This window comes from Onychostruthus taczanowskii, unplaced genomic scaffold (genome assembly GCF_017590055.1).
Source record: "Onychostruthus taczanowskii isolate IOZ18803 unplaced genomic scaffold, ASM1759005v1 scaffold56, whole genome shotgun sequence".
In the NCBI taxonomy this organism is placed as follows: domain Eukaryota; kingdom Metazoa; phylum Chordata; class Aves; order Passeriformes; family Passeridae; genus Onychostruthus; species Onychostruthus taczanowskii.
The window spans coordinates 494,603-520,010 of NW_024503235.1; the positions used below are offsets into that span (position 1 = coordinate 494,603).

The 25,408-nt window shown below is 52.4% G+C and overlaps 1 protein-coding gene across 5 annotated transcripts in view; it reads right to left on the minus strand.

Moving 5' to 3' along the window:
* MAN1C1 (mannosidase alpha class 1C member 1) overlaps window positions 1–25,408 on the minus strand; it is a 54,656-nt gene that overhangs the window by 4,528 nt on the left and 24,720 nt on the right. For 4 of the 5 annotated variants that reach the window (XM_041417377.1, XM_041417379.1, XM_041417376.1 and 1 more), the window contains 6 exons: window positions 13,123–13,238; window positions 11,492–11,572; window positions 9,528–9,622; window positions 5,841–5,964; window positions 3,704–3,797; window positions 58–173 (listed from right to left, as the gene is read on the minus strand). In XM_041417377.1, coding sequence (XP_041273311.1) covers window positions 58–173; window positions 3,704–3,797; window positions 5,841–5,964; window positions 9,528–9,622; window positions 11,492–11,572; window positions 13,123–13,238 — 626 coding nt within the window. Of the gene's footprint in view, window positions 1–57; window positions 174–3,703; window positions 3,798–5,840; window positions 5,965–9,527; window positions 9,623–11,491; window positions 11,573–13,122; window positions 13,239–22,774; window positions 22,892–25,408 lie in introns of those variants that run through there. The other variant, XM_041417380.1, reaches the window with a different exon arrangement.

Here is a 25,408-nt window from a genome sequence, read left to right on the forward strand (position 1 = left end):
CTTCTGAAGAACCACATCCCACCCAAAAAAACCACAGAGCAGCACCTGGCTCCTCACCTCCAAGGCATCGTCGTACATCTTTTTAGCTTCAGAGTCCTTCTTGTCTGACATCAGCCAGGATTTGATGAGATATTCATAAAAGCTGTCCCCGAGGCCCCCGATGGAGACGTGGTCTGTGGTGGGAAAGCCAGGAAAGAGCTTCAGGTTCACGACAGGCAGCGAGCAGCTGCCTCACAAAGGGGAAACAATCACGTCCTATTTAATGCCCTTGTTCTCTCCTTCCTCTTCCCAGCTTCCTGGGGAGAGCTTGCAGCATTGCTTTTCAGAAAGGAAGAAAGGTGGAAAGTGCAATCAGGAGAAAAATGTTCTGTCATTTTCCAGAGCATTAGTATCCCTTAGCAGAACCATTCAGAGGCCTTATTTTACAAGTTATTTATACTGCAACGTGAAGATGCTTCCTGTTTATGGAGCCATCATCATAAATCCACCCTCATAAACCAAAAGCAGTGGTGGGTATTGATAGATTTCCATCTGGATGGAGCCCCTGGGAGCTGTCTCCCTGCCTCAGGAAGGGAAGGAGAGGTGTTTGGATCCCACAGAGCTGCCAGCAAGGGGCTGTGGACACTCTCCTGGGTTTTGCCATTTGTATTCCTGCCTCACGGAGGGACTCTGAGCCCTGGGCAAGGCTGGGGGTTGCTGGCACATTAAAATGATAAAGTCAGGTACAGGGATGTGCACTGCACGTTTTCCTCTGCAGCAATGAAATTTCTGGGGCTGTCTGCTCAGAGCACCCCCTGCTCTGACCTTCCAGGAGCTGCTGAGGGATTGCAGTGTGAAATGGGCCTGGGGGGAGCTGCTGGATGCATTTACAGCTCCAGACTCTGCCACAGGGGGAACAGCAGCCTTCTCACTCTTTAAAGCACTCAAGCACTCCCGTTTTTAGGAGAGCAAGACAAATGGCCCTCGCTGGCCTGAGCCATCCCTGTTAATTAACAGGGTCCTGGCTCTGCCCCACCCTCATTTCCCAGCCAAGCTCGTGCAGCAGTGTTAGAGCTGCTCAGATTTTTGTTTCCCCTCTCCTTGTACACAGATAAAGTCCCGAGGCTCATTCCAAATGCCGAATCCTCCCAGCAGCACAAACCAACAGCCACGCATCATTTTCCTGACCTGAAGAGCAAACATCCCTGACACACTGTGTCCAATGATCCAGGGAATAATCCCTAGCAAAACAATGAGATTAAACACCCGGCTTCCCTGCAAGCAGAGAGGGCAGAGGATTTGCAAACACGGGCTGCCTTTAAAGAGCAGCTCTGTGATCCTGAGTGTGTCATTCATAAACTCACCAAAGCTGCAGCCCTGCTATGGAATTGCTTCCCATATGGCAGCAGTCCTGGCAGTGTTTGCCTCCCAGGCACCTGCATCAATAAATCCCTGCCTTCAGCAGGGCTGGGCTGCCCTCCCACAGGGCCAGCACAGCCTCTCCACGGGCAGCATCTGCTCCTTCAGCCAGGTCAAAGATACACCTTTTAAGAAAATCACAGCAATTTCAAGGAAAACAGCTTCCTGCAAAGAGCTTTAATGGCAGGAGAGAAAATGAGAGCCTGGCCTCTCCAGGGAGCAGGCTGCAGATGCCTCCCTCATCTGTTTCTCCCCAGCAGCACTGGGGATGCAGAAGGGGCTGATCACTCTTCTCCCTCCCTGGAATATGGGCTCAGATCGCAAGGTCACATCCTGAGCAAGTGCCACAAACAGCCTGTGGAAGTGTGGCTGGAGTCAGGAAATCTCCAGGCCTGTGGCAGGCAGCTGCCTGTCCCACATGAGCAAGCAGAGGCTGCTTTTAATGTGCTCTGGAAAGCACCACCAGGCCCCTCTCTACATCAGCAAGTTCAGGGCAATGCAGAGAAATCTGAGACAGAAAACAGAATTAAATTTGTGGCAGAAGAGATGAGGGCTTCCTTCCAGCACCAAAGGGCAGCTCTGGTTTAATGTGGCCATCCCAGACACTGTGCAGGGACCAGCCCTGCCAGTTAAAGGTCAGGGATTGCTCACAGCCAGGGTCTGTCCCTGCCTGCTGCCACCAGAGCCACAAAAGCAGCACTGGGAGAGGTCTGGAGTGATCCAGCCCAGCAAAAAGTGCAACAAAGCAGGGGGACACCAGGAGATGCAAGACTCAGAGTAACCTGCCTAGATAATGCATGTCACCCACTGACAGGCTCAAACCAGTCTCTGAAAGAGATTTTTCTTTGACAACATCAAATCCAGCAGCCAAAACAAGCAGATCAATAACGGAGCAGAGAGTGGAGGTCACAGCTCAGGGCACAGCTGCAGAAGTGGCTCCTCCTGCTCCCACCACAGGGCAAACTCCTGAGGAGGGGCACAGCCTGTGTGTCACCTTCCCCTGGGTGCCTCCACAATTCCCCTGCCCTCTCCAAGGCCTTCCCTGATTATTGCTCCAGTGCTGTCTTCCCAACAGGAGAGAAGCAAACATTCTTATCTCATCCCTCCTTCCCAAGTGGCTCTGCAGAGCTGCCATGGTAACAGGAACAGGAATGCACAGGAGAATTCCTCCCTGGATCCAGGGGGGACCCAGAGCTCCTCCAAGCCCTCTGCCTCTGCAGGAGGTTCCTCCACTCTGGAACCTCACTGTGCTTCCCATGCAGCTGCCTGTGCTGACTGCAGGATCCCAGGCTGGGCTGGCCACAACAACCTGTGGGATGAGCCCCTGTGCAGGGAAGGCTCCAATGCTCTCTCTGGGGCTGGGACACAGCTGGGACACTCAGCAAGGCTCCAGTGCTCTCTCTGGAGCTGGGACACTCACCTGGGACACTCAGCAGGGCCCCAATTCTCTCTCTGGAGCTGGAAACTCAGCTGGGATACTCAGCAAGGCTCCAGTTCTCTCTCTGGAGCTGGAAACTCAGCTGGGACACTCAGCAAGGCTCCAATTCTCTCTTTGGAGCTGGGACACTCAGCTGGGACACTCAGCAAGGCTCCAATTCTCTCTTTGGAGCTGGGACACTCAGCTGGGACACTCAGCAGGGTCCCAATTCTCTCTCTGGAGCTGGAAACTCAGCTGGGACACTCAGCAAGGCTCCAGTTCTCTCTTTGGAGCTGGGACACTCAGCAGGGTCCCAATTCTCTCTCTGGAGTTGGGACACTCAGCTGGGACACTCAGCAGGGTCCCAATTCTCTCTCTGGAGCTGGGACACAACTGGGACACTCAGCAAGGCTCCAATGCTCTCTCTGGAGCTGGGACACTCACCTGGGACACTCAGCAGGGCCCCAGTTCTGTCTCTGGAGCTGGGACACTCAGCAGGGCCCCAATTCTCTCTCTGGAGCTGGAAACTCAGCTGGGATACTCAGCAAGGCTCCAGTTCTCTCTCTGGAGCTGGAAACTCAGCTGGGACACTCAGCAAGGCTCCAATTCTCTCTTTGGAGCTGGGACACTCAGCTGGGACACTCAGCAGGGTCCCAATTCTCTCTCTGGAGTTGGGACACTCAGCTGGGACACTCAGCAGGGCTCCAGTTCTCTCTCTGGAGCTGGAAACTCAGCTGTGGGTAAGGGCACAATTCCTGCCCTGCCCCCTGCACAGCCTGGCTTATCTCCTGCAGCACAGCCTGCCTGGCTGGCTGCTGTGCCAGGTGCTGCTCCCTGGGGAAGAGGGAAGGCTTCTCCTGCAGGCAGGAGGGAGGCAGGGATACCTACGCTGCACCCAGCTCCCCGTCACCGGGCTCAGGAAGTTGGGGTACAGGCCCTGTGGCTTCTCCACTCTGCTGAGCACCCTGCGGATGTTCATCACCTGTGGGAGAGCACAGACAGCCTGGGTTATGCTCTGCTGCCCCTCCCTGCCTCCCCAGCCCCTGCCCTGCTCCAGCCCAGGAGGGAGATGCTGCGGGGCTCAGCCCAATCCTTATTTCATAAATGCTCCTGGGAACTCTGCAAACCCCACTGCACTCACTGCCATGGTCCAGAAGGGATCCTGGGACACTTTGTGCTTCCAGTACCTGAAGGGGCTACAGGGAACTGCAGAGAGACTTTTCCCAAGGGTGTGGAGTGACAGGACAAGGGGGAATGGCCTCAAGGTAAAGGAGGCCAGGGTTAGAATGGGATGTTGGGAAGGAATTCCTCCCTGGGAGGGTGGGCAGGCCCTGGCACAGGTGCCCAGAGCAGCTGGGGCTGCCCCTGCATCCCTGGCAGTGCCCAAGGGCAGGCTGGACAGGGCTGGGAGCACCTGGGACAGTGGGAGGTGTCCCTGCCATGGCAGGGCTGGCACTGGAGGGGCTCTGAGGTCCCTTCCAAACCCAAATCTGATTCTGTGCTTGGGGATTTGGGTGGGAACGGGAGATGTGAGCGATGCCAGGGGTGATTTTTTCAGTGATCCAAAGGGAAAGGAGTGGCAGGGATGAGTGACTCACACAGCACTTAAATTCACCATGTGGTCACTTAATGTGATGAATTGGGGCCTTTAATTTCAACAACAGACAGTTCCTTTAATACCCCAGAACAACCAGCACTTAACTCTCTAAAGCCTCCCTTGGTTTCACCCCCATTAAATCCAACAGGCCTTTCCCTTAAGGGACCTAGTTAAATTCCATGCAGCATAAATATTCTATTATAACCTACAGAGCAGCTAATTTGCCCTAAACCTTTTACAAAATCAGACAATTTGCACGCCAAAAGCTGGCTACAGCCTTAAGCCAGTGCTTCCAAGGAAGTTGTCAGGCTCTATAATATTTACTGGACTTTAGGAGCTTGGCATATTAATGACAGGTTTGAATAAAACACACAGATGGGCTTTAATTGCTGCTAAAATCACCCCAGTCCCAGGCTGGGGGCTCATGAGTTGATCTGCTCCCCTGCAGGAATTTCCCACAGGCTGGGCTGTCAGAGCCCACAGCATCCCACGTTTTCCCTCTCAGGGTGGCTGTGATCCATTTGCTGTGCACACATCAGCCCAGGAGAGTCTCTCAGAAAGGTTTTGCCCTTTTCCCTCCACGGGCTTAGGAGGAGAAGAGGAAAAATCTCTGAGGCTGGGGACAGAGGTTTGACCCTGGCTCAAAATGCCATGGTTTGAACCCAGAATGAGGATGCAATTCTGGTTTTTAGCAGTGCATCCCCAGCGTTTCCTCATCTCTCCCTCCCTTCATTTCCTCACACATTTTCTCTCCACAGCACTGCTCCCTTTCCTGGCCTCTCCTCAGCTCCCCCTCCCTGGGAGCAATTTGTCATCATCCCTGTCCTCAGGAACCTCAGCCTTGTCTCTATTTCACATCACCAGCCCTCTCTTCATCTTCCCACAGAGTTTCCTGGCTTTCCTGTTTCCCTTCACCCTCTGCTCTTCCCTCCTCTGACTCTCATTGCTCATCCCACCCTCCCTGCTTTCCATCCACTCCATCCCAGCTCCACTTTGCTCTCCCATCTTCTTCCTCCTCTTTTTTTCCCTGTCCTTCAAATCCCCTCCTTGTTTCACAGCTGACAGAGCTCTTGCTCTCCCAGCTTCTTCCTCCTCTTTTTTTCCCTGTCTCTCCTTCAAATCCCCTCCTTGTTTCACAGCTGACAGAGCTGCACTGGACACACCCTGGAAAAGCAGAATTTTTGAGGTTTTTTGGCAATCCTGCCTGTTGGTGGCACTCTGGGCCAGCCCCATTTCCCTTGGGCTCACGGGGGCAGTTTGGGTTCTGCCTGGGACAATCTGTGTCCCTCAGAGCAGGCTCCTGAGGGATCTGCATCCCCTGATGGCTGCACCTTGGCTGTGCCCTCCTCTGGGTAAAATCACACCAGGGAAAAACACCCCAGGGGGATGAAGAGGCCAAGCCAGGCAGCCCAGGCTGGGGTCACTTGCCTTTTCTGCAAACACTGGGTTGCCAGAGAGCTGGGAGAGGTGCAGGAACTCCAGGTGCAGGGTCCCAAATTCTGCCAGGATGCTGCTTCCAGCAGATGCCCAGCCCCAGCTCCAGCTCATGCCACTGCAGGGAGAGAAAAGAGAGCCTTCAGTGCCAGGAAACACAGCCAGAGCCTGGGGTGGCCTGGGCAGGGCAGCCCTGCCTCTGCCAGGTGTCATTTGGGGCATGGAAAGGACACACACACAGGTTTGGGACACACACACAGATTTATGGCACACATACACAGATTTGGGACACACACACACAGATTTAGGGCACACTCACACATTTAGGACACACACACACACACACAGATTTAGGACACACATACACACATTTACAGATTTAGGACACACATAGGACCCACCAGCATCATCAGGGCACACACACAGAGATTTGGGAAACACACACAGATTTGGGACACACACACACAGATTTAGGGCACACTCACACATTTAGGACACACACACACACACACAGATTTAGGACACACATACACACATTTAGGATACACACACAGATTTAGGACACACACACAGATTTAGGACACAGATTTTCAGCAGCAGTTCCAGTGGCACTGAGCTGTGTTCTTCCAGAGATTCTTTAGGACTGGGCTAACACAAACTGCATTTCTTTGTGGGAGAGGAATCCCTCCTGAAGAGCTCAGCTGACCAACAGCTTTGGAGGAGCACTGCCACCCTTCCCCACAGATATTGTGGGATAAAATAAATATCCTTGTGGTACCCCGGGGCTCTGGGTGTGTCTGGGACCCTCCAGGCAGGACAATGCCCTGGGGGATGCAGGGCTGGATATTACACACCTCAGAGGTGTGGTGGCTCCAGTTTTCCATCTCCTGGCAGTGAACCCGGGGAGGGGACAGCTCCAGGGACAGGGAAGGGTGGGGGTGACACTAGATGGCGCCGGGAAGCTTGGCTGGGAGAGAGAAGCGTTTGTTGTTTACAGGAGGTTAAAACTAATGATCCTTCCCAGCACGAAAAGAAAAAAAAAGAAGTTTGCCTCGTTGTGATGGAGAGGAAAACGTGGCAGGTCCCGGGCTGGCTGTTTGCCTGCAAGGAGAGCCCTAGACAGGCTCAGCTTAGCTCAGCTCAGCTCAGCTCAGCTCGGCTTGGCTCGGCTCGGCTCGGCTCAGCAGGGCTGCAGCTGCCAAGTGGCGCCGTGTTTGTTGTCACAGCAGCTCTGTAGGGTCACAGAGACCATCCCAGCGCTGCCCTCCCCAAAACCACAGCGTGGGCTGTGCCTGAGCTTTGGGGCAGGCAGCACAGGAGGAAGCAGAGCCCTCTGCAGCGTGTCCCTGGCTGAGAGGGCAGCCTGCAGTGAGCCCCTGCAGGAAAAGCTTTTGTCAGCCTTACAAACTGGCCTTCACAGCTGCTCTGCCTCCAGCAGCTCAGAGGAAGCTGCTGTTCAAAGGACCTTGGCCTCCAAGAGAAAGGAAAGTACCCAGAACCTCCTTATCTCCCAGATAAGCTGGTCTGAAATGTCGAATTATTGCCTTCCCCCACGGGGATCCAAAACAGCAAAACCAGTGAGAGAGGCCAGGGGAGGATGCTGAGGGAAAATCTGGAGGTACAGAGGGTTTAGGGACGTGTGAAGGAAGGGGCTGCAGCACAGGGAGAGCTCACAGAGCAGAGCACAGAGCAGCAGCTGCAGCACACAGAGCACTCCAGGGCGGCGTGGCAGCTGGAGCAGCAGGAGGGGACAGCAGGCAGTGTGAGATGGGACAGACAGACAGGACAGCAGGCACTGTGAGATGGGACAGAGACAGGGACAGCAGGCAGTGTGAGATGGGACAGAGACAGGGACAGCAGGCAGTGTGAGATGGGACAGACAGCCAGGGACAGCAGGCACTGTGAGATGGGACAGACAGCCAGGGACAGCAGGCACTGTGAGGTGGGACAGACAGCCAGGGACAGCAGGCAGTGTGAGATGGGACAGACAGCCAGGGACAGCAGGCACTGTGAGGTGGGACAGACAGCCAGGGACAGCAGGCAGCCACAGGAAGCTCATCAGCAGAGAGGGGACCCCAGAGGAAAAGGTGACAGCAAGAGATAAAGGCAGCTGGGTATGGGAGAGCTGGGGGGGCTGGCTGTGCTTGGGCCCTCGAAAATGAATGTGCAGAATTGACTCAATGCCAAGGGGGTTTTTTGGTTTCAAATTTCTGAACGTCCTTCTTAACCCACCCCCCAAGCTGCCACCAAGAGAGGCCCACACACGCTGCAGGACCCTCCTCCTTTTGGGATGCTGAGGTCTCTCTGGAATTAGCACACCCTTGCAAAAGCAGAATTGGAGAGAGAATTCCTCCTTGCAAAACTCTTCTGGGCTTTGTTCTGGCCCTGATGTTTGGGTCAGTGTGGTCTCCCAGCCTCACCTCGCCCTCCTCTGCTTCCACTTGCACACGGAATAATTCCCATTCCCTGGGGGTTTTCAGCCTTTGGCTGCTCCTCGTGCCCCTGCAGCAGCTCGGGCTGTGGATGCAGCTCCCTCCATGCCTGCTCCCAAACCAGCTGGCACTGCAGCCCCAGAGCTCCAGGCAGCAGTGGGGGCTCTGGCTGTGGCCTGGGTGTTCTGTCGATTTTCTCTGCTCTCACTCAAGGTCACCAGCAAAACATTTTGGGAATGTCTGGGCAGACGGAGGCTGCTTCAATTGTCTTCACAAAGGGCAGGGGAGGGTTTGGCATTTCTGTGAAAGGTTAGTCTATGCAGAGCCTTTATCAGCCACAGAGGAAGCAGGATGGCTGTGCTGTAAAAAAGGACAATTACAGTGCTGCTGGTGCCTCCAATTTTCCCCGGGATCGGGAGCACATCAGACAACTGAGGGGTGACAGTGATATTTGAGCCAAATATTTGGAGGTCTTTTGCTTGCAGAGCCAAGGAGGAGATTTGGGCTAAGGGCTGGAAAATGACTTTGAGGGTTCTGCAAGAGGTGAGGATGAAAGGCTTTGTTAACCCACATTTCCTGCAGCTCTCACCTGTGGATTTGTTTGGATGCATCAGAACCAGCAAATCCAAAATCCCTGGCTGGCTGGCAGGGCATTGTCTGCCAGGAGAGCCAGGAGCAGCAGGGCAGCCCCAGCTCTGCTCTGTTTGCTGCCAGACCTTTTGCAGGGATTTACTGAACTCAGCTGCCTCCCTGGCCGTGAGAACATCACCAACCTGAATTCTGGGCTCTAAGGAAGGACAGGGCTTGGCTGAGGGCTGTGTTGTGTTCTCCCCTTTTCCAGCACCAAAACTGTCAGCCAGTCCCATCCACTCCCTTCCTCAGTTTTTCCACTTTTTTAAATCCATTTTTCCTGGATGAATTCACATGCATCTAGCTGGGCACACTGCAAAAATCCATGCTATGAGCAGGCTAGAAGATCACATTTCACAGAAGATGAGAGTGAGGAAAATGCTCTTGCAGCAGGGAGCCCTGTCAGGAGGCAGAGGGAGAAACTGTGGCCAGCCCCAAATTAATAAAACACAGCTGGGTTTGACCTGAGTCACCTGCAATCTGTGCCAAGGCTGAGCTGGCAAAGCAAGTGACCTCGAGGAATGTGCTCTAGAGGGGCCAGCTCTGAGGAGCTGCTGCTGCTCCTGGTCCTTCCCACTCCCAGAACTAAAGGGAATGCTGCTCAGGATGTGTGCCTTGCCTGCCCAGGTTGATGACTCCACGTGGGATTCCAGTGGGGGTGTTGAAGGCTGGCAGAAGTTTCTCTCCAAGTTCCAGGGCTTTGCTCTTGAACACCTGTTAAAAGGGAGGATAAATATTTGATGGAACGAGTCCCAGAGGATTCCCCCACATCCCCTTTTCCAAACACACACACATAAAACACTGGAGGTGCTGCAGAACCCCTGCTCCAGGTGTGCTGAGCCCTGGCTCCCCTGCACAAAAAACCTGAACCAAAAGTCTCACTGAAAATCTCTAAATTTCCTCTCAAATCTGCACTAAACCAGCACCCAGTCCCCTGCCAAAGCCTCAGCCTGGAGCAGAGCAGCTCACAACAGCACCCTGTGATGTGAGCTGATCCAGAGTGCTCTCCAAACCCTTCCCATTCCCAGGATGGCAGAGAAGACAAGGAGCTGCAATCACGGAGTTAAAATCAGAAGAAATCCTTCTGGGCTGAAGCACTGCTAGATTTACAACGTGGGCTTGCCCAGGTTTTGTTTTCATCTCCTGTTGTAAAAACCACGATTTCCAACCAACCATCTCCTCCTTGCAGCTCCTGGCCAAGAAGGATTGGTGGTTTCATGGCTAAGCTGCTCCTTTTCCACTGGTAATGCCTCAGTTTTGGGCTTTCCAGTCAAATTGCAGCTTATGGTGCCTTGCAGCACAAAGCAAGCACGCACAATTATTCTGGGACAGACTGATACCAGCACTAATCTTCGCTGCAGAGATTAGTCCTGATCAAGAGAAGCCTCTAAGTGACTTAGGAGATAAAGCACAAGCCTTTTACCTCTAGCCCTGTGGTGGTGGCTCTCAGAAAGCAGGAATTCATTGCTCTGAAAATACAGCACTGAGGAAACCTGAGCTCTCCTGTGGGCTCACAGACCTTTGATACTCCCACAAGGAAACAGGGGGCTGCCTCAGAAGGGAAAAACAAGAGACAGGGACTGGCTTTTGCCTTTCAGTGACACTCAGTGGGTAAGTGACAGGCACTGCCCCAGCTGCTGATGGCACTTCAAGAGGTCACTGCTGGAGTTTTATGGTTTAATGTGGTTTCTTTTTGCTCTGTTGATCTGAAACCTGTTGAAGTTGTCACTGAGGCAGGCTCTGAGTCGGGGCACTGAGTCTTTGAGAGTTTCCCCTGGAGGGAAATCCCAGAGGGAAGTCATTCCTGGAACACATTTAAAATGCAGCTGAAGTAAGAGAGCTGCTCCTGGATCAAGGGTGTCACTGTGCAGGAGCCATCCCACCCTCTGTGCTGGGGCAGCAGCAGAGCTGAGCTCTCATGTAGGGCCAGTCCTCACAGAACTCCCCCTGAACCAGAGTTTCAGCTCACCAAAGACTCCCAGGGCAGAGGAATAATCTCCTCATCTCCCTACAGATGTAGAATTCCAGCCCAGGCACACCATCAAACAGATTATGGCATTGTGGGAGGAGGGAGGGCAGTGGAAATGAGATCTCCTGCTTCACCCAGGGCTCCAGCATCCACCTCAGGGGCTGGGACACCAAGTTCTGCATCCCAGGGCACTCCAGCTCAGGAATTCCTGCTCCACGGGGATGTGCAGCTGAGTGGGGAGCACCTGCCCCTCTCAGCTGCCCTCCTGAGCCCGAGGCAGGATCTGGGATGATGTCTGATGAAATCTCACCCCACTTGGAAGAGAGAGGAACAAGCACAAAGATCCTGTTGCAAATGGCATTTCCCCGGGGAGCAATGTGTCCAACTGCAAACGTGTCTTGCTGGAATTGCCCACAGGAGGAAAGATCTCTGGCAAATGAGCCATGCACGGTGTGTGCAAGGTAATTATTCCAGGCTTAATTAAAGGAACGTTAGTGGCATTTCCATATTCGCAAGAAGGATGGGTTTAGCCCGTTGTTAAGGGGGGGTTATCTGGTGCTGAGGGCAGAGCTCTCAGCTGGTTCCTGGGGCTGGGGGGCACTGTGGGGACAAACCTCCTCTCCAGTCAGGTAGTAGGTGGCCAGGAGCCCTCCGATGTAGCGGATGTTCACCTCGAACAGGGAAGCTTCTCCATTCTGCAAAGACACAAGGACAGCCCTGAGTTCAGCACAGCCCCCAGCTCTGTGCCCATCTCTCAGCTCTTTGTTTGCTCTGCAGGGACAGGGGGAGCCTGGAGGGAAGAGAAACCCAAACTGCCCCATTTATCACCTGAGGCAGCACCTGGGTCAGGCAGGGCACGTCACACAGCCACAGAACCTCCTGAGCTGGAAGGGACCCACCAGCATCATCCTGGTCTGCCCAGACACCCCAACAACCCCACCCTGGGCATCCCTGGAGTGCTGTGCTGGAGCTCTGGCAGCTCTGTGCCCATTCCCTGGGGAGCCTGGGCAGTGCCCAGCACCCTCTGGGGAAGAGCCTTTGCCCAAAATCCAGCCCAAACTTCCCCCGACACAACTCCAGACAGATCATAGCACTCGGTTTCAAGCAGAGCTTGTGGGTCCTGCAGTCCCTGTCCTGCCTTTCTGGACTGTGAGGGCTCCTTGTGCAGAGGCAATATTGAATTAATTTCCCCCTGCCTCCCTTGCTGTGCTCCCTGACTCCACGGATCAATCCATAGCATTCACTCTTGTCTTTACAGATCAACCTATTCTGCAGGCCAAGATTAAAAGCTTTTATGAAATCCAGATAAATTATCTCCCAGTTGATTTTGTCCCTCGTTTATCGATTCAGTAACGGACTGAGACCATTCACCAAATTTATCAGATGTGGGCTGCCTTTTATGAATCCAAGAATGCCAGTGGTGCCCTCCCAAATGATGCTTCTCTACAAAGGCAGCTGCAGGCATTGTTCCCGTGGGAGAACCATTCCTCACAACAACTAGACTGGCATTAAACAAATACAAGTTGAAGCTGCACTTTGGTTTTCACATTCTCTGTGTGTGCCACTGATGAGATGCCATCAGCTGGGGAGGAGGGATGCAGGAGCTGGGACAGAGGAGGGACAGCACCCTTTGGCTGCCAGCACTGCTGTGCTGCCCCAGAGCCCCAGCACAGCCCCTCGTGTCCAGGACAGCTCCCAGGGAGAAGCAGCCCTGGCTGTTTTCAGAGGTGATGCCCTTCCTGACAAACCCTGGCTCCTCTGTGCTCCCTCTCTGCTGCTGAGGTGTCACACAGATCCCAGCAGTGACACCAACAGAGAACCCAGACAAGGGGAGCTGGGTTTACAACCTTAATCTAATTTAATAAGGAAATTTAATGAGGAAATCTCATTTTATCACAGGCAGACATTTACCTGAGACCAAACAGAACTTGTTCTTTGATGAGCAACATTTCCTTGGGCTGTCTAAGAGTGAGTGTCTGTTTCCATAGCCCAGCCCAGAACACAAGAACCATTAAACACTGAACCTTCTTGTCAGCCAGACACGGTGAGGCTGAGCTGCTGCCCCTGCTGGAACCAGCAGAAAATTGGGGTGAATCACTGCACTGCTCCCTTTGGTCTTGCAAAGAAAATCAGCTGAGTGGTTTCTTCCCCTACAGAGCTGTGCTTTCTCTCCCCAAAGGGGAAGATTGAGATCAGGACTGGCAGTTTAGGTGGCACAGGCAGGCATTCCCAGCAGCTGACTCACCACGTTCAAGTCAAAGCTCTTCTCCACCCACTGCTTGGCTTCTTGGAATTCCTCCTCGAGCTCCATGATGTAGAGGGTGTCTAAGGCATCGATCACAGTTGCTCCTCGAAGGCCTCCTGTGTGGCAAAAACACAAGAGAGGGATGAAAGCACAGCTCTGAGTCAGCCTGGGGGGCTGGCACAGGCAGCAGCTCCCAGTGCTGGGGGTGGCACCTTCCCCCAGGGCTGCTCAGCTCTGCACCCACAACTGGACCCCGATCTCCAAAGGCCTGAAAGAATGATGAGTTCTGGAAGAACTGCCCAAAGGAACAGCTCAGGGCCCACACCTGAAGCCCCCAGCCACAAGTGCAAGCCTTGGCCTTGCTCCCAGTCCTGCCTGGCCGGGGTGGCTCAGCAATGTTTGTGCTCTCACCAAGGGACACGGGGACTGTGACTGATGAGCATCATCCCTGCGGCCCAGAGAAGTGCTCAGATCCACCCATTCCAGGCTCCTTCCTCCTCTCAGTGTTCCTCTCCCCCAGGGAAGGATCCTGCCTTATTCTGTTGATGCTACAAGATTGCAGTTTTGACACTTTTCATGCAGCCAGCACATCATTGCTTTAATAAAAACCCAAGCAGGACTTTCCTGCTCCACTACGGATTGCTGCCTTTCGGATGCTGTCTGCATCAAAAGCAGGGGCTGTGGGAGAGGAGGGAGGCAGAAACAGCCTCCAGGAATCCATTTACTCCTGCAGGCCTGGGAAGTGACCTTCTCACTGGAGCCATCTCCAGGAGCAATGGCTGGATGGAGTCAAACAGTCACTGGATCAACCGGTGGGCTCTGAAAATCAGCTGGGCTGATGTGGGCCTGGAATGTTTGCCAAAAGCACCGAGCATGGAAAACAACGCCGTGGCAGGCAGGGCTGCTTTCATCAGCCCTAATGATTCTTCAATATTAATGATTATGTGATTTTTATACACTTTCCTGTTAGCAAGGAGAGACGTGACAGGGAGGCAGGGAGAGCGTTTTAAACAGGGAAGGAAGGGCAGTGGCACCTGAGGCACAGCTGTTGCTGTGATATTCTGAGAGGAAAATCACACTGCTGGGCTCGCCTTAATTTGATGATATAATCAACAAAAGCTTTTCATAATCTGCAGAGAGACAATGAGGAAAGTTGGATTTGCTCAAGCTAAATGGAGACAAAGAGACAACAAACTCACCATTTTCTGGGATGATTAATTGAAGTGAGGAATATTGCTGGAATTGACAGAGCCTTTTATGTTTTTAGCAAGTCAGGGTTTTAACTTGGGGAATGGCTCTGGGGACTGGGAACTCTCTGCTTGGAGTGGCTCAGCTCTCCTGCCTGTGTTTGACAAAGCAGAGGGCAAACCTCCTTTGTCACATTAAACATTTGTTTTAAATCTTCCCTCACCCTCTGCATCAGAAGAACCTGGGGCTGTGTGTTCTGTACCAGGGGCTGTGTTCCCTTTCTTCTGCACCAACTTTGCAGCAGCTGCAGCTGCTCAGTGGCTCCTGTCCTGCAGCCCCAGAGCTCTCCCCACGCCAGGAGGGGCTGTGCCAGCTCCAGCCCCAGGAGAGGGATGAAAAGGCAGCTCCTGCCCCTCCTCAGCAAGCCAGGGCTGTGCCTGTCCCTCGCCAGGACAGAGGGCACCCGTGGTTTCTGTGCCAGGGGAGCATCTTCCCTCCTTCCTGCTCGGCTGTGGCTTCCTCAGAGCAGGAGGGAGCTGCAGGGGCAGTGTGAGAATTTGGTGTGTGCACACCCCAGCACAAACACACCCAGCTGGCACGGGGGTGACACCTCCTGCCACCTCCTGCCAGCTTTGTTACCCCATCAGCACCTCCCTGCACCTGCACATTAGGGTGGGAGGGCTGCAATCAAAGGGGAGGCAGCTCCAAACCAAATCCAGCCCCTCTCTGTCACTTCTGACTCCTGCTGGCACCCTCATCTCCAAATTGCTGGTTTCAGCCTGACTGTTCTTGCTCTCAGGGAGTTTTAAAGTAGGAACCAAGAAACTCTCACAAGAAACCCGTGACAGAAACCCTCCTGGAAGCTCCCAGGGCTGGGAGCAGTGGCTTTAGAGCAGGACCCCACAAACCCAAGTGTGCAATGAAAACCCCTCCTGATCCTGCTCCAGCCTGGCTGGGCTGGGGACACCTTCAGCAGAGAGAGAACAGAGACCTCAGGGGTCTGGGGGCATTTCTGGGTGTCACAGCAGCTCTGGTGACAGGGCTGTCCCTGAGTGATGAGCAGCAGCTGATGGCAGCAGACAAAGGTTCATCTCTCCCTGAGCTGAAGGAGGGCCTGTGCCACCCTGGATTTGCTCTTTTGTGCAGCAGAAGAATGGAGAGAGGAGTGTGGGCAACAAGGCTGCTCTGTTCCTGCTGCCACCCAGCCCAGGAGCTGAGCCCTGCCACGGGGAGCACCAGCCAACACTGACTTCATTGACACCATCTGGGGAAAGGTGCTGCTGCAGAGGAGCTGGCACTGGTGGCTCTCAGGGGTTTTGACTCGTTTTGTTTCTTCTTTTCTTAATTTCTTTTTTTTTTTTTTTTAGCCCAGACTCACCTGCACCTGCCTCTCCCAACACCTGAACAAGTGACCCAAGCCCAGCACTCATCCAGCACCCAGAGCTTAGCAGAAGTTGATTTTCTGAAGAGGAGCAGCTGTGATGGGAGGGATGCAGAGCACTGCCTTCCCTCTTCCCAAAATAGCCACCATTCAGGTGGAGCATCACTGCCCAGACAGACTTGAAGGGCTCCCAGCTGCAAGTCTGTCCCTTGAGAGCCTTAAAAAAAGCCACCAAAGTGATGCTTCAGCAGCCAAGTAGCTGTGAGTGGGGTCTGAAATAGCCTTTCCTCAGGAAGGAGAGCTCCTCCCAAAGGCTCTCCTAATCCACCACACTCTCTGTGCCTGGGCATGGAGAACAAGGACCCTGCAAAGGCCCCCAAAGCACAGGCTGGACTCTCCTGTCCCACCAGCTTTGCTTTGGGGTCCAAGGACCAAGGAGGAGTTCAGGGTGTGCCTTTGGGAAGGTGAACACAGTGCCAGGATTCCCAAGCAGCAGGAGGTGGGAGCATCCTCACCAGGATCTCCAGCAGCTTTCCAGCACTCCCTGATGCCAGGGTTCAGCTCAAATGAAATTATCCTTCCACAGGCTGGTTTGGGTTGGAAGGGGCCTTAAAGATCATCCAATTCCAACCTTCCACTGGAAAACTCCTTGTGCTGTGTCCCCCCTGCTTAGAGCCACATTCCCCTGCGACTGCCATCACCAGGGAGGGATGGAAGCCCACCCTGACCCCAGCCAGCCCTGCCAGAGCCCTGCAGCAGGCACAGGGCTTGGGGAACCTCATCTCTAAGGCCCTCAGCCCCAGGAGGCCTGGTGCTGCCATTTGGTGAAGGGACTCAGTGAACAGAAACCAAATCCTTCGTCTCCAACAAAGCCATTTCAGAATCCGTGCAGCGACGCTTTGTGCCAAGGCCTCAGATGAACAGCACGAGCCATTAGGAAGATATCAGACTTAATCTTGCATGCAGCAGGACTGTTTAAATGCCACAGAACAGGGGGTTTCAAACAGCTCTTTGCTAACTTTAATAACAGAGTTTACAACTGAAAAGCAAGAGCAGAAGGGGGAGGAATTTAGATCAGCGCAATGTAAACCCAGATCAAAAATGAAAGGTCTTGACTCCCACTGTTCTTATGTCAGATTGTATTTGTCAAAACAGAAATTAGTGCTGAAATCTTGTTTGGAATGAAAATTAGGATGCAGTTTCTATGAAACACGATGAACTTGTTAAGTGCCAAGGCACAAGGGGCTCTGATTGTCACTGGCTGTTTACCTTCACCTCCTGGGGTACGGGGGGGAAACACGAGATCCCTTCCCCTGCTTCTGCTGCTCTGAAGGCTTCAATTAAAACCAGTGCCCTGTTACAGCAGCAGTCTGAAAAATTACCATCTCCAAGTGCTGCTTTTCCTGTTCTTTCTGGTCCTTTTTCTCCACGACAGAGCTTGGAGAGCAGCCTGAACTCCTGACATTTATCCCAAATGTGTGTGAGAAGCCTGGGAGCTGCCTGGGACCGCGTCAGCACACAGCTCCTGGCTGGTGGCAAACTGTCCAATTCTGGGAGAAATCCACACAGAGACGTTTTACACAGCTCAGGATTATCTTGGCAACCAAATAAACTGTGAAAAATCACTGCAGCTCCTTGAGAAATCTGCCCTGCAGCCAAGATTTGCCAGTCCCTGTGCGGAGCGCTCCAGGTCAGGCACAAGCAGAGCCTGCAGCTCCTGAGCTGGGAGCTGGGCTTAGCCCAGAGCTCCCTGCCTGCTCTGGGCTTGAGCTTCTCCTGCCAGCCAAAAAAGCAGGAGGAATTTCCCCCCAAAGCATACAAAGAAAGAGGGTTTAAAGCAAGATAATGTGATGGTTAGAGAAATAAGAATTAATTTATCCGGCAGATCCCACCTGGTGCCTCTGCTCTTCCCAAGCACTTTGCAGCAGCCATCCACCCAGTTCCCCTCTGCAATGGTGCAGGAACACTCCCCACCTCTTTATTCCTTAACATTTCCTCCAGCCCTCCCACCTCACCCCAGGGATGGGCACTGAAGATGAACTCCAGCTCCAGGAGATGCTCTCCAGTGGAAAATCACTCTGCTCCCATTGCAAGGATCAGGTGCCAGGGACCCCCAGGACAGGGCTGGTACCACTGGTCCAGCTGACAGAAATTAAACAGAGAATCCACATGGAACTGGGAAATGGGTTTGCTTTTCAGGGAGAAAGAAAATGTCTCAGTTAAATCCACAATTTAACTTTTACAGTCCTTCAGCTGCCTGTGAGTGGTACCTACTGCAGATGAAGGCAGAAACACCAGACTTGAGCTACAGCCCTGGCAGTGCCTTATTTATTGAGTTTTTGTCTGGGAACCTGATAGCTGTAACACAGAGTAACTACATTCCCTTTATTTAAGGCAAACTAAACAAATTACATCTGAGCAACAAGGTAGCAGAAGCGAGAGATGGAGAGGACAAAGAAGTAGCCCAAGAATTAGAAAAGATCTATTTCTTTTTGTATCAGCACATTCTCTTGCAGAGTTAGGGAAAAAAAAAGTCCATTAGCTTTTGAGCAACCTCATTTTTCTTTGCTTTCCAAATAAACCACTGCACCTACACTTCAGGGACCTCATCAAAAACCACTCCATGGCCAAGGTTATTTTCCCATCTTCCTCACATTAATCTTCCTCACTCTCCTCTCCAGGTTTTGGTCAAGGGGTCACCCCCTGAGTGCTCTCCATGCCCTGATGGGCAGCAAAGGCCACTGGGCAGAGCCCTGTGGGGTCACAGCAGCTCTGTCCCTGTCCCTGAGCTGGGAGCTGCCATCCATGGGGGTCTCGGGGTCACACCCTGTGCCAGCCCCCACCCCACACCCCAACAAACCAGCCCCCATCAGCCCAAAACACGATTTTCCCCCCAATTCCAGTCTCTGTTCTGGTCTCTCCCCCTTCAGCACCCTGGCAGATTCAGCATTCCCAGCATGCTGGCCTTGCTTTGCAGGTTACCAACCTGTTCAGCTATCAATCCTGGCCCTGGGGATGTGGATTTCCATGCAGCTCCAGAGGAATCCACTGGAATTCCATGCATTTATGAGCCACGCGAGCTGAGGTCACATCCCTCTGAGCTTCACACCCCAAGCTGCTCCAGCCCCATCCCGTGCATGCAGGGTGGTAAAGTCACAGCTCCCCCAGGTCAGCGAAGGTCAGAGGGCTGAGCACTGCCTGAAAGATGCTCAGGAGCAGCAGAGCAATCACTCTGCACGAGGCTGGGAGGGAGCAGAGCCCCAAAATCTCCATCTGCCAACCTCCCACCTACGGCCGAGCAACTCTGAAGGCTGGCACGAGGGAAATCACCCAAACATCTGGCTCACAGCACAGCTCAGTCTGCTTTTTGTTGTCATCAGGAGAGATCTTCCAGCTTCCTGGGAAGTGCTAATGAGTGCCAGCTCCACCTGCAGCACGGAGCAGCCGCAGCATCTGGGCTGCACAGGTAAAGCTGGCACCAGACAGGCAGCTTCAAGTGCTGCCTTTTAGGCTGCTATGATCAAATTTAATAGAGAGTGCGTTCCAGCTGGGGAAGAAATGGCTTTTTTGGATTACGAACCACTCATGTTTTTCAAATATCAATTTCCCCTGGAGAATTAAGGCTATCGTTCAAGCTGCAGCAGCAGTGGCAGCTCTGCCCTGATCCAGTGATGGGTGGGAGACACAAAAGAGAGCTTGGGCTCATTTAGGGGTGTGGAAGAAGGCAGAGTCTGGGGGGAACAGGTTAGCAATATCCTTATTAAGCACTGGGAAAAAGGAGAAAAAGGTGTTCAGCACAAAACTGAATCACTTGTCACAGCACCAGCCCCTCAGATAAGTTCCTTCCTTCAGAGGAATGGGAGAGCAGACACATGATAAGCACCTATTGCCAGCTGATTCTTAAATATTTAATACTTGGCAGCACTCCCCAGTTTAATCCTCTTTTCCCCAGTTCCTCCAACCATCTTTCAACATTTAGTGATCCTCCAACAAGCAGCTCTGGTTCATCCCTGCACGACTCCAACACCTCCTGGAGCTCGAATCAAACCGTTCCAAAGCGTCAGGGAGGAGGGGAGGCTTGCCTGAGGCTGGGAACACAATCCTGATCCAGCAGAGACTCCGCAAACCCACTCCCCAGTGCCTCCCATCTGTCTCCCTGACACACGGGCAGCTCTGCGGGCCAGGGAGGGCTCAGCAGGAAATTGGAAGTGCTAATCGTTCAAATGCTCCTCTGGGAAAGAGCTTCCCTCCTGCTTTTTGGGCAGCGGGGGCTCAGATGCTGGCCAGGCAGAGGTAATTACTTCTGACAAAGATGGGTCATTTGACAAGGCACGAGCACTTCAGGGAGGAGCAGTTCAAGGAGGTTAAGCACAACACAACAGCTGGGGCAAAGCACTGCTGGTGCCTCCCTGTTCTGGATGTGTGAAATTAATTTTGGAGTGGTTAAAGGTAATCTGATTATATTCAATTTATTGCTCCTCCACAGATCTCCTCGAGGACCTGCAGCATTTAATGTGAGGGGTCCCAACAGGCCCATTAAAGCAAACACACACGTCCTACCTGCAACTATTATCCTGCTCTGCCAGAGCCACAGGTAGCAGTTAATGAGCAGAGCTGCTAATTCACCTCAGAATTCAAAGGGGAGATGCTTCATTACAACAATCAGAAGAAGGTGCCCTTCTGCCTCTCAAACACACTTCTCAAAAGTGGCAGATGTGTTGTGACAGCACAGCCTGGAACTCCTGACAGTGATTTTCCCTCAGATCTGGATGGGCTCTGCAGAACAGGCACCACGTTGGAGCTGGGGCTGTAAAACCACTCATCCCTCTCGTGGCTTTCTCCACAGCCCAGCCCAGCAAACATCACCTCCCAGAAATTATCTGGCCCTTAACATCAGCCCAGGTGGGAGAGAATTCAGAGAAGAAGAAACCAAATCACCCTTTGGCCTCAGAATGAATAAACACATTAATTGTGCTGTTCCTGCTGAGAACTCACAAGCTGAGCTTGGAACCCTCATAACCATGGAAGGAAGAATGTGAACACATTTTCTCTGTGAATGCAGTGGGTCAGGAGAATGCAAATGGTCCATTACCACCAGCACAAACACATTAAGCCACGTAACTCCATCACTTGGGACCATCTGTCCCTGTTCTTCCCTTTCTCTCCCATATTGTTAAAGTCACACCAACAAGACCCCAGCTGAAAGCCTCCAAATGCTCTCCAGCATGCTGCTTGACAGGATTAGATATCAAAATAATCTCAGCAAATTGGGAAAATAGTCAGGAGCAAGCGGGATGCAATTCAATGAGGCCGCACGGCACGCTCTGCCCCGGGGGAAGCACAACGAGCCATGAAGCAGAAGGAATAAATGGTGAGGCAGCACTCTGCAAAGCCTGGCCAGGCTGCAGCCCAGGAAATGCAGCTCACATCAAATGCAATGATTCCCAGCTCACACCAACGATTCCCAGCTCACACCAACGATCCCCAGCTCAGACCAATGATTTCCAGCTCAAATCAACAATTTCCAGCTCAAATCAACGATTCCCAGCTCAGACCAACGATCTCCAGCTCAGACCCATGATTTCCAGCTCAGAGCAACAACTTCCAGCTCAAACCAATGATTTCCATCTCAAACCAAGGATTTCCAGCTCAAATAAACAACTTGCAGCCCAAATCAATGATTTCCAGCTCACACCAATGATCTCCAGCTCAAATCAACAATTTCCAGCTCAGAGCAACAATTTCCAGCCCAAATCAAGGATTTCCAGCTCAGACCAACGATCTCCAGCTCAAACCAAGACCTTGGAATGTTGGGAAAAGCAGCAGAGCCCACCCCAGGAAGAGCAATAATGTCTCACACAAGAAAGGGCACAGAGTCTCCTTCCAGCAGCATTTGGAGATTCCAGAGGGCTCAGCAGGAGGAATGTGATCTGCAATTAAAGCTGGCTAGGTCTGAGGCTGCCCAGCCTCCAGGGAAGAAGGCCGGAGGAAACTTGACAAGGTTTTTGAGATGCTGCAAAGAAGGAGAGGGTAAAAGCACTCAGCACATCCCCAGGGAAAGGCCAAGGAGTCCCAGCTGAACTCTGCAGGAGAGAAGGGGTCAGGCACCAGGAGCAGCTTTAAAGCACCGAGGCAGAACTGCCTGCCAGGACCTTCCAGCCTCAGGAAGGGAAGCACTGAAAGGCTCCTGGCTGCTGCTTTCTGTGTTTTGCTGCTCCCTGGGATGAGTGGGAATTGCAGGTCTCCAAAAAGCCTCCTGAAGATGCCCTGGAGAGGCAGCAGAGTGATCCTGAGGGAAGGAAGAGTTCCAGGAAACGTTTCCTGATGGCTCCATCACCTGCAAACCTTCCCCAGAGCTCCCTTAGAGACAGAGAACATCACAGCTACCATTTGGGATGTACACACAAAAGTCAGGAAATTAAAAATGCTGGTTCCCACAGCAACCAGGATGGAGCCTGCCAAGAGAGAAGGAATGTTCTAGTTTGGGCTAAAGGTGTCAATTTTAACGCCTGAAGGTGACTTCCACTTCCAGCTGCCTGAAGGAGAAGTCCATGAAAGCTCTGCACTCCTGCACGGGCAGACCTTGATGCTCAGGTCCTTTGTTCCTGAATTCCCTCTCTTCCTGGCAGACACAGCACAGACTGGAGCTTGGAAATGGAGATGAACCAGAGCTGTAAACCTGCTGTAACCCACCCCTGAATGCTGGGATCCCCCACTTCAGAATCCAGAGTCTGTGCTTTCCCACCCCCAGCTCTGTGAGGAAACCAGCCCACAGCAATCCCGTGTCCAGAGGAAAGCACTGTGCAGAGAAACAGGAATAAAGGAATAAATTTGGTGTTCTTAACCCTGTGTTTGTACCTGAGAGGTAAATTCTGGGTGTATTGAAATTAGTAGGGAACAACCTCTGCCTTTAGAACTTTCTCTTGAAATGCTTTTATTTTCCTGCACTGAACTTTTCTTCCCTTTTTCTCCCCCTTTTGGAGCTGCATATAAAGTGTGTTAGGGTGCAGAAGTGGTGTTGGGAATAAAACATCACAAGAAGGATGAACAATTTTAGTCTGTCCACTAAAAAAAACCCCTCACCGTGTTTAACACTGATGCTTCAAGCAAAGGCTCAGGGATTTCCTTGAACCTCCAAAAAAATCCTCTCTAGAGACAGGAACAATCCTGGGAGGCTAAAGGGAAGCACTTTGTGAAAGCAGAAAGGTCTTGGAGTGACAAATGCCTGCCACAGCATTCCGAGCACACAGAGCCAGCCCCGAGCAGTGACAAGTCTGAAAGCTGATGTCCTGTGGGAGGAAGTTAAACCCACTGATTAAGTGAGATAAGGGACTCCTCTGCCCCAAAAAGGCAGCAGAGATGAAAAAAAAAAAAAAAAATCAGCAACAAGCACCTGGAGAAATTACAGAGGAAAAAATTCAGTAGCAGGACCCATTTGATATATGATCTCCTGGAGGTGAATAGAAAAATGTCAAAATCTAACACTAATCCAGATGAATATCCAATGAGATACATAATGAGGGTGGAAAGAAACCTCAGCAGCAGCACAAAATGATTTGATAAAGCAGTTAAGTTCTAAATCTGAAATCCAACACAGCAAAGCCAGTTTGGAACCTGCTTAATCTCTTCAGAAGTTTCAGGAGTAGGAACCAAGTGAATTAAAACCAAAGTAAATGCTTTTTTTTTTTTTTTTTGCTGTATAGTTTCCATCTCCTCTGAATAAACAATACAGAGAAATAAAGGTAAGAAACCCACGAGTCTCAAGATATTTCCAACATTAAAAGGCATGGCTAAAAGTGTATTTTCAAAATATTCTTAACCTGCTCTGGATTTTATGTAGTTGCTGGTAGTGCAGGGGGGGCTGTGGCTGCAAACTCCTCCTGGAATAAAGCTGGAGCCAGAGGGGTTCAGGCTCTGCTCCCAGGGAACAGGGACAGGACAAGAAACGGCCTCAAGTTGTGCCAGGGGAGGTTTAGGTTGGATAGAGGGAACATTTCATCCCTGAATGGGTTGTCAGGCATTGGAACTGGCTGCTCAGGGAGGTGCTGGAGTTCCTGGAAGTGCTCAGGAACGTGTGGATGTGGGGGAGTGGTGAACACAGGGCTGGTGCTGGGGCACTGCTTGGATTTAAAGGTCTTTTCCAACCTTAATTCTGTGATTCTGGCAAAAACCTCAGCAACAATCTGACTGCAAGCAGTGGCAAGAGCCACCTTCAGCCCAGGCAGGGCAGCCAGGAGCCCCAGGGGTGGCATTTACCTCCCTAGGGAACCCCGGACTGGATTGGGTGGGAAGGGCCCTCAAAGCCCATCCCATCCCATCCCATGGATCCCATCCTACAGATCCCATCCCATCCCATGGATCACATCCCATCCCATCCCATCCCATCCCATCCTATGGATCCCATCCCATCCCATCCCATCCCATCCCATCCCATCCCATCCCATGGATCCCATCCCATCCTATGGATCCCATCCCATCCTATGGATCCCATCCCATCCCATCCCATCCCATGGATCTCATCCTATGGATCCCATCCCATCCCATGGATCCCACCCCATCCCCATCCCCATACCATCCCATCCCATGGATCCCATCCTATGGATCCCATCCCATCCCATCCCATCCCATGGATCCTATCCCCATCCCATCCCATCCTATGGATCCCATCCCATCCTATGGATCCCATCCCATCCCATCCCATCCCATCCTATGGATCCCATCCTATGGATCCCATCCCATCCCATGGATCCCATCCCATCCCCATCCCCACCCCATCCCACCCCACATTCCCAGTGATTCCCAGGCTGTGCCCAGCTCCCTGGAGCGGGTGCCGGATGTTTGTTCAAACCAGCTGGAAGTGCCAAGGCTCCAACTCAGCTTTTGCTGTGGAGCTGCCACCAAAGCCTCCTAATCCAGAGCTGGATCTGTGAGCAGTCCAACTCCACCCACTCTCAGCTGGCTGCCTTTTAATCACACGCTCAATATCTCTGAAGATTAGACAATTATTTCCGCATAATTAGTGTCCAGAATGAGGCACAGGCAACATCCATAATGGGGTGCTTAAAGGAAATATGAAAAGGAAAGAAGGAAAAATCTTAAAGACGAGCTCACTGTGTTTTAAAATACACCCAGAGCCTGAAAAAAGGATTAAAAAATAGCTCCAGCCTGATTGTTCCCCGCGTGCTGTGCCACGGGGCTGCTCACGTGTGGCTTCCTCCTCATCTCTGCCTGTTCCTCTCTCAGCAGCCCACAGAGGCTCCACAGAACCCTCTCCACTCCCAGCTCAACGCAATTTTCTCCCTTTTTCTGCTCCCATTTGCTCCTCTAATGGCTGTTTTTCTACTTCTTGTTTTGTTTCCTTCTCCCCCGTTTTGCTGCGCGAAGCACTTCTGACAAATCCCAGGGCACTCTCTGCTACTTCCAGGCCTCATTAAGCTCCAGCCTCAGTTTGGGGTCAGTGGAAAGTTCAGGAAGCTGGTGAGGAAGCTGGGATGATGAATGGGGTTGGGGAGATAAGGTGGAGCTCGCCCAGTTTGCTGCTGGTCCAGGCTGGGCTGTCCAGAGAGCCCAGCTGCCCCAGCCTGGCTCTCCCATCCCAGCCTCTCCACCCCGTCCTCCTTCCTGACTTTATTTCTCTGCTGAGATGTAAATCTAAGATGAACCCACTCTGCCCTGGCCAGCCCCAGAGCCAGGGTTTGATGCCAAGGTGTTTGAGGA